Source organism: Triturus cristatus, chromosome 9, assembly GCF_964204655.1.
Source record: "Triturus cristatus chromosome 9, aTriCri1.1, whole genome shotgun sequence".
Taxonomy (NCBI): Eukaryota; Metazoa; Chordata; class Amphibia; order Caudata; family Salamandridae; genus Triturus; species Triturus cristatus.
In genome coordinates, this window is record NC_140592.1 from 135,939,005 (window position 1) to 135,952,836 (window position 13,832).

The window sequence follows — 13,832 nt, forward strand, 5'->3', positions numbered from 1 at the left end:
TGGCATTTTGCGTTTTCGCTTGTGGCGAACAGGTCTATCTCTGGATGACCCCACTGCTGGAAGTACGGCTGGAGTACTGATGGGTGTAACTCCCACTCGTGCATCTGGTGGCTGTGTCTGCTGAGCAGATCCGCCATTTGGTTGTCCTTGCCGGGGAGGTGTTCCGCCATGAGGAACATGTTCCTGTGAATGGCCCACTTCCACATGCTCTGAGCCAGATGAGACAACTGTGGAGAGTGCGTCCCTCCCTGCTTCTGTATGTAGTACATTGCGGTCATGTTGTCCGTCCGGATCAACACGACCTTGTTGCACAGATGTACTTTGAATGCCTTTATGGCTAGGAAGATTGCCATCAGTTCCAGAAGGTTGATGTGCATTTTCTTCTGTTGTGTCGTCCATAGTCCCTGCACTGTGTAGTGGAGTACATGAGCTCCCCATCCCTGGAGAGACGCGTCTGCTGTCAGTACTATTTGTGGAACAGGCTCTTGGAACGGTCGGCCCTTGCAAAGGTTTTGTGGATTCCACCAATGCAGAGAGTTGTATGCCCGACCGCTCACCAACACTAGGTCTTTCAATTGTCCTTGAGCCTGATTCCACTGACGTGCCAAGCACTCCTGAAGCGGGCGCATATGTAGTCTTGCGTGTGGGACTATGAAGATGCAGGAGGCCATCATGCCTATCAACTGCATGAACACTCGCGCCGGAAGGGAGTGTTGAGGTTTGAACTTTGAAATCAGCATTTGCATGCTGTTGATTCTCACCAAATTGGGCTGAGCCGTGGCCGCCAGAGTGTCTATAGTCGCACCTAGGTACTGTTGTACGTGTGCGGATTTTGGGTAATTTAGTGAGAACCCCAGACTGTGAAGGAGGTGAATGGTGCGGGACATGTGGCTGGCACATTGCTGGGCTGACTTTGCTTGAACGAGCCAGTCGTCCAGGTAAGGGTAGACGTGTATGTGCTGCCTCCGTAGATGTACCGCCACAGTAGCTAGGCACTTTGTAAACACCCTTGGTGCCGTTGTCACGCCGAAGGGAAGGACTCTGAACTGGTAGTGCTGCCCTTGAACAGTGAACCTGAGGTATTTTTTGTGTGATGGGTGAATGGGTATGTGGAAATACGCATCCTTGAGGTCTAGTGTGGCTAGAAAGTCTCCCTGCTTGAGCAGCGGGAGGACTTGCTGTAGAGTGAGCATGTGAAAATGCTCGGAAAGAATGTATCTGTTTAGGGGTCTCAGGTCTAATATAGGTCTGAGTGACCCGTCCTTTTTCGGTATTAAAAAGTACAGGGAGTACCTTGCTCGTGGACGGGTACGACCTCTATTGCGCCTTTTAGAAGCATACTTTGCACCTCCTGCTGTAAGAGCGTTAAGTGCTCTGAGGACATAGGACGGTTTTTTGGAGGTATTGTGGGTGGAGTGGAGGTTAGTTCTAGACAGTAACCGTATTTGATAATATCTTTGACCCACCTGTCCGTGGTGATGGAGTTCCACGTGGACAGGAACCTTTGTAGCCTTCCCCCGACAGGTGTTATGTGGTCGGGAGGAAGGGAGAGGGCGTCACTGCTTGTTCTTGGGGGAGGACCTGGTGTTGCCGTAGCCGCGTCCTCTGCCCTTTGTACTGGAGCCACGATATCCACCCCAGGTGTTTTTATCGTAGGTGGTTGGGTATTGCCTTTGTTGTATGTCTGCTGTGACCCCTGTCCTCTACCTGCTCCCCTATTTCCGGGACGACGAAAGGAGCTGCTCCGAAAGGACTGAGTCTGGAGAGCCCCCATGGACTTTGCAGTGTCCGTGTCCTTCTTTATTTTCTCAAGGGCTGTGTCAACCTCCGGCCCGAATAAATAGTCGGGGTTGACAGGTTGGTTCAGTATATTATTTTGCACCTCAGGTTTGAACCCGGAGATTCGCAACCAGGCATGTCGTCGCAGCATGACGCTTGTGTTTATGGCCCTGGCCGCCGTGTCTGCGGTATCTAGTGCACACTTGATGGAAGCATTTGTGAGTAGCTGTCCCTCTCTGATAAGAATTTCTGCACCTTCTTTGAACTGGTCAGGGAGATGTTGGAGTAGTTGCTCCATTGTATCATAGTGCGCTCTATCGTAGCGAGCGAAGAGCGCTTGAGTGTTGGCTATGCGCCATATGTTGGCAGCCTGGGCGGCAACTCGCTTGCCAGAGGTCTCTAAAACCTTGGACTCTTTGTCTGGGGGAGGAGCGTCACCTGTCGTTTGCGAGTGTGCCCTCTTGCGAGCATTCGCAACGACAATGGAGTCGAGAGGTAATTGGCCTCTGATGTAAGTAGGGTCCCCAGGTGCTGATCTGTACTTTTTGTCGATCCTGGGGTTTATCACCCGTGCCCTGGTGGGTTCCTTGAAGATGTCCTTGGCTGGTTTGAGGACTCCTTTCAGCATGGGCAGAGTCTTTACATGCCTTTCCGAGGAAGCGAAAGTGTCCATAAGGAAGTCGTCTTCCACGGTGTCAGAGTGAAGCTGCACTCCATGATTATTTGCAGCACGTTCAATAAGAGCGTTGAACGCTGCAGTGTCCTCTGTCGGAGATGTTTTCGCTCCATAGAGTTGTGGGTCCTGTGCATCTAGAGGTGCACTGGGGTCTGCAGGGTCGCCCCAAGTTTGATCAGGGTCCTGTTGGTCATCAGGGTCCATGACTCCGTGGTAAGGGACTTGGTCATCCATATAGTCTGCCAACGCATCCGTGTCGGAGTGTGTGGGAGAGAATGATAGTGGGTCCTGGTAGGGCGAGTCGAAAGATTCGCAAAGCACAGGTTCTGAGTCCACAGGCAGCTTTCTTTTTAGTGGGATCCTGAAAGGGTCCAAGGGTGGATCTGAAGTTATCCTCCGGTCCTGGATAATCATCCTGCCGGTGTTGGCGTCGATGTAACGTGACGGAGACGTCTCAGCAGGTGTAACCGTGGTGTGGGTGACCCGTGTCCTGAGTTGGAACATTTTCGGGATCGTGGATGGCGGCAGGCCAAAAGTTATGTTGGCTGGCGCCGAAGAGGCTGTTTGAGCTTTTAGTGGGCCGGAGCCCGATGTGTCCTGGAGGACCGCTTGGGTTTTGCTGCTTTGTGCTGCAACGGTTCGCACTTGAAGCGCTTTCGAGGCCTTAGCGCCCACCAGGTTTGTAGAGGCGGCCATGGACTTTTTCGGCGCCGGTGGGTCATCGGGTCGAGGGGCGGAAATGGCCGTCGACGTCTTCGATGCAGGAGGCTTCGGTGTTGCCGTGGAAGCGACGTGAGACGCAGCAGGTGGCATGACCTTTGGTTTAGGAGTCGATGGCGTCGGCGCCGAGAGCCGAGCCGGTTTGATGGCACCGAGGGCCTTTTTCCGAATGCCGACTCCGGCGTCGGCCGCTTCAAGTTCGGCACCGAAGTCTCGTTTGGTGCGCTCGGTGCCGATGCGTGTCGCTGGCGTCGAAGGTGTGGAAGGCCTCGACCCGACTAGCGCCACTTTCGGTTTCGGTTTCATTTGCACCGGTGCAGCTTTCGGTTTCGGTTTGGTAGAAGGGAAACCAGCCGGTTTAGGTAATAATGGCTGCCGCTGAACGTCCGAGGCTGGGCCCGAGGGCGGGGCCGAAGAACCGCGGGATAGGTCTCGGGTAAGGCCCGAAGGCGATCCCTCGACCGGAGCCATAGACTGTGGCACTGGGCCCTCGTCAGTCTGAACGGGTAGGCCTTGCTCGTCATTGGAGCTACTCTCTTCGGCCCCTAAGGCCTCATCGTCGTCTCCTACCTCGGCGTTGTCTTCATCTCTGCGAAAGAGTGATTCGTCGACGTCGTCCGAACCGGAGTCATGTTCGGAACCGGGATTGAAGATGTCTGCCGGGGCCGGTGCCGCGTGCTGCGCTTCGAGTCTCGCCGCTCGTCGATTCCGTAGAGTCTTCTTGGAACGGAACCGGGCACAGGCCATGCATGTCGATTCGTCGTGGTCCGGCGACAAGCATTTGTTGCACACCGGGTGGACATCGATATGGGGATATTTCGCATTGCATACCGGGCACCTCTTGAATGGTGTCCTCGACTCCATCGTCGGTGTCGTCGATGGTCAGGTAACAAGCGAAAAGTTGTTTCCGAAGTTAGTAAGCTAACAGGTAGAGTCGAAACCGATCGAGTGAACAGTACCGACGCGAACTAAAGGCCTTTTGGCCTCGACAAAGTTTTTTCCTATATGGAGTTAAGATAGCACATCCGCACCCAATGGCGGAAAAAAAACAATCTGAGGATGGAGAGGATGCCCATGCGCACTGTAGTCCAGGGGAGGAGTCACCTATCCAAGGATACTTCGAAGACTCTTCCAGGACAACAACGTGCAAACATCCGGACCCAACACTAGGCGGCGATCTATGCACAGATATGAATTCAGCAGCCCACATGCCTCGAACTTCTAGGTTACAGTAAGCCAATGATGTTTCATGCAGTTTAGGACGGTAAGTGTGCAATATATACAACTGCAAAATAAGTGCAACTCTATTTGCTAACTCACCTAGACTCACTCGGGTGAAGCCTTGGTGCAGGGTTCTAGAGCCCTCTAGATTGCAATTTATAAGCCCCCATAAAAGGTAATTAAATAAATATATCAGGCTTCTTAATTATATTTGCATCTAATTGGTGAGGGTATCACGCATAGCAAGTGTTAATGTCTGCGCTATGGTAGCTTGGGCATCTATAGGCACTGCAGCAATAAAAATCACGGAGCACTGAACAAGCAGACAAGAGCTTGTGTCCCATCGCTTGTCCTGCTGATAAATACACGATTATGTGAATAATGAGTGCTGCAGAGAGGTCAAACACTCCAGCAAATAACCACTCACATGCTTAAAGGAACTGTGTGGAGCTGCTTTGGTCCCAGTGTCCTCAAGATAGTCATCCCAGATGAACTCCACTTCTTCCACACCAGACCCAGCATCTGAAACACAAAGACAACAAGCAGCTAAGACAAAGATACCCAGGATACTGACCAGGAGAGGTTACAGGCAAAGCATCACTAAAACTTCAGCATTTTCCATTTTAACTGGACCTTAATGTTCAGTAGTACATGTGTGAGTCACAGTCTCAAAGTAAAACTTGGCTTTTTAATTCACCAGTAATAAACTTTTGTGATTCACATTACTGCATACAACATTTGAATGCATCTTTCTTGCATTCAAGCACACTATAGTCAGTCACAAAATCCCTTTAGATGTACTTTCCAAAACAAATTGTCTTTGGTAATACGTGTTCCCCAGCTTTAGCCATCTACCATTCGCCATAGGGATAATTTCAGAACACACATAAAACACTATTTGGCTCAGGAAGTAAGGTGTCTCCATCTGGAGATACATTTATTTAGGAGCTCTTCTTTCCTTCTTTTAAACTCCCACTAAGTGAGGGGCCATCGGGTTTTCATCGATTCCGTCCTGAGCTTAGAACTAGAATGTGTCCCTCACTGTGCATTCCCTCGCTCCTACGGCCCCCACCTTCTTTCAAAAAGAGTGACAAACAATGAAAATGTCAAGAAACACTGCAGTACAATCCAGACCTATTTATGTCAGTGTGATGCAAATTCAGTTGCATGTTAATTATCTCTGCTTAACCCCTCCCTAACTACCCCAAATCCCTTTCCACGAAGGACAGATTTGGGCAGATGGGATTTCTGGAGACAAAGGCGTCACTTCCTGGAAGACACGTGGCAGAAAAAGTCTAAGCAAACTTCTGTACACATATTTAAACTAAAACTCCAGTGATTGTACCAGGGCCTGGACACGACATCACTCTCCTGTGCTACAGTGAAGCCCTCTTGACCCGGTGCAGAAGAGGCGCGCAACCACGAAACGCCCCAAACCGGCAAATGCCTCAACACCAACTCCCCACTTTCTCACCCAGGGTGGCCACAATATCGAGAGATATGAGATGGGTGCAGACCCTGGACATATCCAGCCTAAAATCGCACCACCCTACTGGGGGTACACTCAGACATTTTGCTCCTTCCGTGTTGGCCTCCACTGTGTAGTTACTGGTCACTACCTCCCATTTACAAGCATAGTTGGTCAGCACTTTTATTCCTGCTTTCACAAAACTCCTCTGGCAAGGATAACATGCACTAACTCTCAAAAGGACATTTCATCTAGTTGGGCATCACTGTGTACACAACAGCTCGCATCAGTGATAACACGCTACATACAATTGTATGTGTTATTTGGGACATCAATGCATTTGGCAAATGTGATTGCAATTTGCACACCAACTTTTACCAAATGCATTTGCAAACTCACCTATGTATTAATAGGTTGGTTCACCAAATACAGAATCTGAGTGGGTCGCGATTCAGCCTACCTCAAATATTAATGAGGTCGGTCGCAAACTACGACCCACTATGATTGGCTACAATCACACACGTTAGCCTCTTGGGGTCAGCAGATTACTGTGTCTGTGATTGCTTTTCAAAAAAGTTTTTCTTTTTTTAATTAAGCTCATATAGCAAGAAAAATGAAATTGTTTACAAACATGTTTAATTAGTGAGTAGTGATCCTGTGGAACACTGTCTACTCCTAAAAATGTTTTTCTAAACATTCATAAATGAGGGAAGAAGTCCCCAAGGGATCCCTTCCCATTTTCAAATGGGTTACCACCTCTATTGAATTGGTGGAAGAATATACATTTTTTTAGACTGGATTTTGTTCGCAAACCAGGGACCCTTGACCCTACCTCCAGGCAGGTCGCTCCCCATGCCGCGCAGCTCCACCTGACTGCGTCCGTGCTCCCAGCTCCGCTGTTGCCGGGTTCGTAGCCCACCGTAGGTCCTGCTCGTTTCTCATTTTTATTATTGTACTGTGAATGTCCTGATATTGTGCTGTGTTTGTTGCTGATCTGTCCTGTTTTTGCTTCCCCCTGTACCTGTTGTGCCCCCTTTTTGCCTTCTATTCCCCGCGTCGCTTTCCCCATTCCCAATCCCCGCCGCTGCATCCCCTGCAGCCCCGCCCAGCTCGTAGTCCATTCACCTTCCGCCTCCCAGCTGCTCCTCCCTCCCCTTATATGGCGGCCGCTGCACAGCCGCGAGCAGTGCGCCAAAGGCAAGCCCGTCTGCGCCTGGATCGCGCCAGGACCCCTGGCCCCTGCGAGCGCCACGACGCCCGCCTCTGCTACGACACCAGCACCCTCCACTTACTCAACGCCGGACGATCACGCACCGGCTGCCTGGCCGCCCAGAAATGCACCCAAGGACCCTTCTCCTGCCGGAACTGCAGCATCACCAGCATCCGGCCCGCCAACCCACCTACCAAAGGACCCAACTATCTCAGATGCATCCTCCTCAACACCCGCTCCACATGCAAACACGCCGTGGAACTCTGGGACCTACTGGACTCCAACACCCCAGACGTCGCCTTCCTGACGGAGACCTGGTTGAAACCCTCCTCTGCACCCGACATCGCCAGAGCCATCCCGGAAGGCTACAAGATCACCCGCAAAGACCGCGCCAATGGAGTAGGAGGAGGAATCGCCATCGTCCACAGGAACACTCTCAAAGTATCAACCAACACCGACGACACCCTCAGCACCGCCGAACACCTGCCCTTCCAGATTCACACCGACCCCAACACCACCCTCAGACGAACCCTCATCTACAGACCCTCCGGACCCCAACCACAGTTCAGCAACTCCATCGCCGACTTAGTCAGCACACACGCCCTTGCCTCCACGGACTATATCCTCCTCGGGGACCTGAACTTCCACCTCGGGAACAACAACAACTCCAACTCTTCCACCCTGATCGCCAACCTCGGACTCAGACAACTCGTCACAACACCCACCCACTCCGTCGGCCACACGCTGGACCCCATCTTCTCAGCAAGCTCCCACGTCTTCTTCAACCGCACCACCGAACTCCCCTGGACTGACCACCGCTGCATCCACTTCACCTTCCAGAAACCTACCACACATCACCGCACCCAGCAGATGCCTCGCCGCCGCTGGAGCAAGGTCACCGAGGACCAGCTAACCACCGCCCTCGCCCACAGCCCACCCGCAGACCCGACCAACCCCGATGCCGCAGCCCATAGCCTCAGACAGTGGATCGACGACTGCGCCAACACCCTCGCTCCGCTCAAGAAGCCCTCCGTCACCCACACCAGCAAGAGAGCCAGCTGGTTCACCGAAGACCTTCAGGCCTCCAAGCGAACCTGCTGAAAACTCGGAAAAAACTGGATCCGTGAACGAACACCGGAAAGCTACACAGCCCACAAGAACGCCACCCGCATACACCACCACCTCATCAGATCCGCCAAAAGGACCTCCTTCAAAGACCACCTAGACAACAACGCACACAACAGCAAAGAGCCCTTCAACATCGTGAAGGAACTCTCCAACCCCAGCTCCAACCCCAACGACATCCCACCGTCACAAGACCGGTGAGACTCGCTAGCCACATTCTTCCATCGCAAGATCGCAGACATTCACAACAGCTTCAACGCCGTCACCACCCCGGCAACCGCTGAGACCCCCGCTCCCCACGACCACCACCCGCACCAACCGCCTGCTCGCCTGGACCAACATCAACGACGACGACACCATCAAGATCATGAACACCATCCACTCCGGATCCCTGGAGGACCCCTGCCCACACCACATCTTCAACAAAGCCAGGAACACCATCGCACCCCATCTCCGGAAAACCATCAACATCTCTGTCGAGACAGCGACCTTCCCGGAGAGCTGGAAGCACGCAGAGATCAACGCCCTACTCAAGAAACCCAAGGCCGACCTCAAGAACTTCCGACCCATCTCCCTGCTCCCGTTCCCGGCGAAGGTCATCGAAAAGGCCGGCAACAAACAACTGACCAGCTTCCTCGAGGAAAACAACATCCTGGACCCGTCCCAGTCCAGGTTCCGTAGCAACCACAGCACCGAAACTGCCCTCATCGCCGCCACAGATGACATCAGGGCACTGCTTGACAACGGAGAAACCGAGGCCCTCATCCTCCTGGACCGGTCAGCCGCCTTCGACACGGTCTGCCACCGCACACTACGAACACGCCTCTACGATGCCGGAATCCAAGAGAATGCCCTGGACTGGACCACCTCCTTTCTCTCCAGCAGAACACAGAGCGTCCGCCTCCCCCCCTTCCGCTCCGAAGAGACCGAGATCATCTGCGGCGTACCCCAAGGCTCATCCCGACGCTGTTCAACGTCTACATGGCACTGCTCGCCCAAGCCGCACTACGGCACGACCTCAACATCATCTCCTACGCAGACGACACACAGCTGATCCTCTCCCTCACCAAAGACCCCCACACCACCAAAACCTACCTCCACGAAGGAATGAAGGCCATCGCCGACTGGATGCGAAACAGCCGACTGAAGCTGAACTCGGACAAGACGGAGGTCCTCCTCCTCGGATCTACCCCCTCAGCCTGGGATGACTCTTGGTGGCCGACTGCACTAGGAGCACCCCCTACACACGCCGACCATGCACGTAACCTAGGGGTCATCCTCGACTCCACCCTTTCCATGACGAAGCAGGTCAACGCCGTCTCCTCCTCTTGCTTCAACACCCTCCGCATGCTTCGCAAGATCTACAAGTGGATCCCCACCGGAACAAGAAGGACGGTCACCCAGGCCCTCGTCAGCAGTAGACTGGACTACGGAAATGCACTCTACGCAGGAGCCCCGGCCAAACTCCTGAAACGGCTCCAATGCATCCAGAACGCCTCCACAAGCCTGATCCTCGACATCCCTCGCTGCAGCCACATCACACCCCACCTGAGAGACCTGCACTGGCTCCCCATCAACAAGAGGATAACCTTCAAACTCCTCACCCACGCACACAAGGCACTCCACAACATCGAACCAGCGTACCTCAACAGCCGACTCAGCCTCTACACCCCCACCCGCCAGCTCCGCTCCGCAGACCACGCCCTCGCCACCATCCCCCACATCCGAAGAGTGACCGCCGGCGGCAGATCATTCTCCCACCTCGCTGCCAAGACATGGAACAACCTCCCCATCCGCCTGCGGCAAACCGAAGACCTTCTGACCTTCAGAAGACTCCTCAAGACCTGGCTCTTCGAACTGTAGCTCCTCTCCGCCCCCCCCCCCAGCACCTTGAGACCGTCACGGGTATGTAGCGCGCTTTATAAATGCTCTGATTGATTAAGGAATCAGAATTTTGAAGGGACGCCTGTTTATCACGCGTCTTCCAAATAGCGATTCGTAATGGTTTACTAAACCCATGTAACGATATGGCTAACATTTTCCAAATTGATAAATGGCCTTTGTGCATTTTAAAAAGAATTTTATCATCTGGAAACCCATCTGATTTACCGAATAAGAACGCAACTTTTGAAACCTCATTTTAACCAACCAGGTATTTGCACCCAGAGACAAGCTGTGCTGGCCTGCTTCGCTCCTGATGAGCCACAGCTGAACTGCCGCTTGGTAAAGTTCCTGAGACAGGTAGGGAAAAAATGCCAGAGCAAAGTTGGAGTTTCATTAAACAGGAACACTGAGGATATCCCGAAGGAAGCGCTGATCCCCAAACCGCACCATCCTCCATACCGTGACCACATAGCAAAAACATTGGACTAAACGGATAGGTTCTTAATAGATGCCCAGAAAACGAACTTCAAACTACAAGCGGAAATGAGACTGGACAATAATTTATCCTAATTAACTTTGTCTATTTATTTATTATCATTAAATAACTTCTACAAAAAAATTGTATCTATGTGTTTTGATGCAATGGTTTTAAGTAACTATGCTAATAAAATAAACTTGAAACCCATCTGATTTACCGAACAAGAGGGTTGGCAAATGTTAAAACTGTTAGTACATGAGGCTAATACTGTTGTATCAGCGCTTACCAAACCACCGCTAAGTCACACCATGCATAATAAAAGCACAACAAACTACATAAAAATAGAGGCCTTATAATATACATCTAAGGCAGCACAAATATATGTTGATTGTCTACTATGGCAAAAAATAGCACTTGTTACCATGAACAGTCTTACACCCATGTACTTCTGACGGGCCATAAACATGCAAGCAAGCCTAGAAGGCGTGTAAGCTCTGTATTGCCCGCTTGTCTCGCCCAGCACACACCAAGAACCGTCCCCCTTAACTCACTGATGTAGACAGATCCACCCAACACAGAAACATAACGAGTCACGCTGGTGGTAGCACATTTTCACAAAATGAACAACAAAATCTCGGACACATTTGGAAAATAATCCGAGGATTACAATGCTTATAACAAGAACAGAGAAGGGTCTGTTAACAGTTTCATTAGCATAGCTGTTATAGCACGTGCAATTCAACTGTGTGCAGGGGTGTGATGGGCCCACTGCACCCCAATTCTGGCTGTCTTACACTGCCCAACTAATATCAGAGACATTTCTCTTGCATTAGGGCCAGGGTGACTAGACGTCCCGGTTTTCCCCGGACGGTCTGGGTTTTTTATGAAGTGTCGCCGTGTCCCGACACTTTCCTGCAAACTGAATACATGTCCCGGTTTTTAAATAGCTGCTGGGATGAGCACAGAAATGTCCTGGTTTTTTAGTAGTGGCTGAGTGGGCACTGGTGTGCGCATCTGGATGTCACTCCAGATGAAGGTGTTGTGGGAAGGGAAATCCTTTAAAAAGAGACATTTCCTCTTGGGATTTCCCTTCTATTTCTAAAACACAGCAAGAATGTCATTATGCCAGCCATTGTGGCGACAGCGTGTCCTAACCGCCAGCATGACCCTGTCACTGGAGTCAGAGGTCACTGCCTGCACCAAGATCCAGCGACCCACCAGTGTAAACTGTAGTCCTACTTCTATTTTTATGACCGGTCCCAGATTTTTGTTTTGGGAATCTGGTCACCCTAATTAGGGCTCATGGCAGCCTTGAAACGGCACCCCAATTCATTAAACACGTTTAGCTCGAAAAGGCAATTCTGCAAGCCCAGTCAATAAGCAAAACCTCAGTATAGCCAGAGCACTCCTAGATACTAACCAAACGGTGTAGCTCCAGTTTATAGAGTAATCAATATTGACACTGAAGAAGCCTCGATAGAGGCAAACATAACATTATGATCCACTCCCCACTCAGGAGGGTTCCAACTGGACAACCTGCATCAGCATGCTTCAATTTCAATTTACCAGGAACTTGGCACAGGTGTGTGTGCTCGGTCCCACGTAGTCCGAGGTATACGTAATCTTTGAATCTCTTTATATAAGGTTGAGGTCATCAAACACATTCATCACATATAAGGTGTTATTAGAAGATGCCGTCAGCTGATTGCTACAGTGAATTACTTATACGTACCCACCCAAAACATTCCACTCCTTTTACGCGTGCGTCGCTTTCCGCAATTACAGTTCTGCGAAGGAGGCAACTTTACTCATGAGACACGCACGCTTCCGTCTGATGTTGCCAATGACGTAAGTACGTAGAAAAAAACACCAAGACGCTACTTCACCCTGCTCTATTTACAGCAGCTTCTACCATCGAATGCTGGGTGATGAAACACAACTAAATACAGGGCCCGTGGAAGAAGCAAACGTGACAACTGCAGCATCATGTTAGAAGCTGACCTGAAAATAATTAGAGAGAAGAATGAAAACAACATTTTCGCACGTGTAGCAGGAAGTGTTCGTCTTTGCTGGGCGTGTGAGATGCTTAACAAAGCCTATGATTTGACAGCACTGAGAAGAGGAATGTATTCTGAGAATAGCAGGTGCCGAAAGATTTCTAGCTTCCCGCGTGTCAGCCTGACCCTGTTCTTCTCGCGGTAGGCTTGGCTTCAAGTCACTTCTAATTACTGGAGCCGCTTGAAAGACTTTATTCTACCTTGTCAGATTATCACACAAATGGTTCAACACAGGCAGGCCTGTGACGTCATGCATGAAAATCACTCAAGTGCTACAGGGATTCATACAAGAAGCAGGTAATGACTGACCATAAAAAGTTGTACTGTTGTAGCGAACAGGATAAAATGTCATACGGACCAGCAGTCCCAGGCTTGCCAACTCGCCTGTACAATACGTACAAATTACGTAATGAATTCACATGCTGTGGTAGTCTCTGTGGTTTGCAAGATAACTAGGTTACTAGCCTAACTACTTTCGGTCTCAATTGTAAATAGGGCTGCAAAGTGGCCCAATTTTGGCCCTTCCTGTTTTTTTCAGTTCACACTTGCGGGATTCTGGGATTTGCAGTTTCTGAATCCTACGATATGATGAATGACTGAAGGTGCTTCTTACGACATGGAGCCAGCTAGCAACCCTGACTTCCAACGCCCATTTCTGATGCACAGAACATAGGGGCCGATTACGATGGCGGAAGGACCGCCACTGCCAGCCATGCTGTGGCGGTCCTTCCGCCATTGGACCGCGATTTTTCCCTCGCCAAATTAGGATGGCGGGGGAAAACGACCGCGACAGTGGCGGTCACAAAGACCATTCGCCACGGAACCGCCAGAGGCAATCGATCCGATTGCCTGGCATACAATCCACATTAGGTAAAATGTTGGCGGTGCCTAGCAGGCCCCATCCGCCAAATTACAATGCGGGCTTAAGCCAGCCTTTCCGTGGTGGTTAAACCGCCATTGAAAGGCTGGCGGAGATTGGGAGGTGTGGGTGCACTGGACGGGTACCCATGGTACCCCCTTATATTTCACTGCACCAAGTGGCAGGCACCGTGTGGTGCCTGCCACGTAGTGAAGTGAAATGCACAACATGCACTTTTAACATCGGGCGGGTTCTTCTGTCTGCAGCACCCACCGCAATGTTAAAATGCAAGATGCGACTGCTTTGGTATGTGGAACCGACGAATGTATTGCGGACGGTCCCGGTCACCACCACG

General features: G+C 51.1%; 1 protein-coding gene across 2 annotated transcripts in view; it reads right to left on the bottom strand.

Annotated features, from left to right (window-relative positions):
* Positions 1-13,832, bottom strand: part of SFMBT1 (Scm like with four mbt domains 1) — a 482,765-nt gene that overhangs the window by 247,605 nt on the left and 221,328 nt on the right. For both annotated transcript variants that reach the window (XM_085624542.1, XM_085624541.1), the window contains one exon: positions 4,824-4,918. In XM_085624542.1, the coding sequence (XP_085480668.1) occupies positions 4,824-4,918 (95 nt within the window). The remainder of the gene's footprint in view (positions 1-4,823; positions 4,919-13,832) is intronic.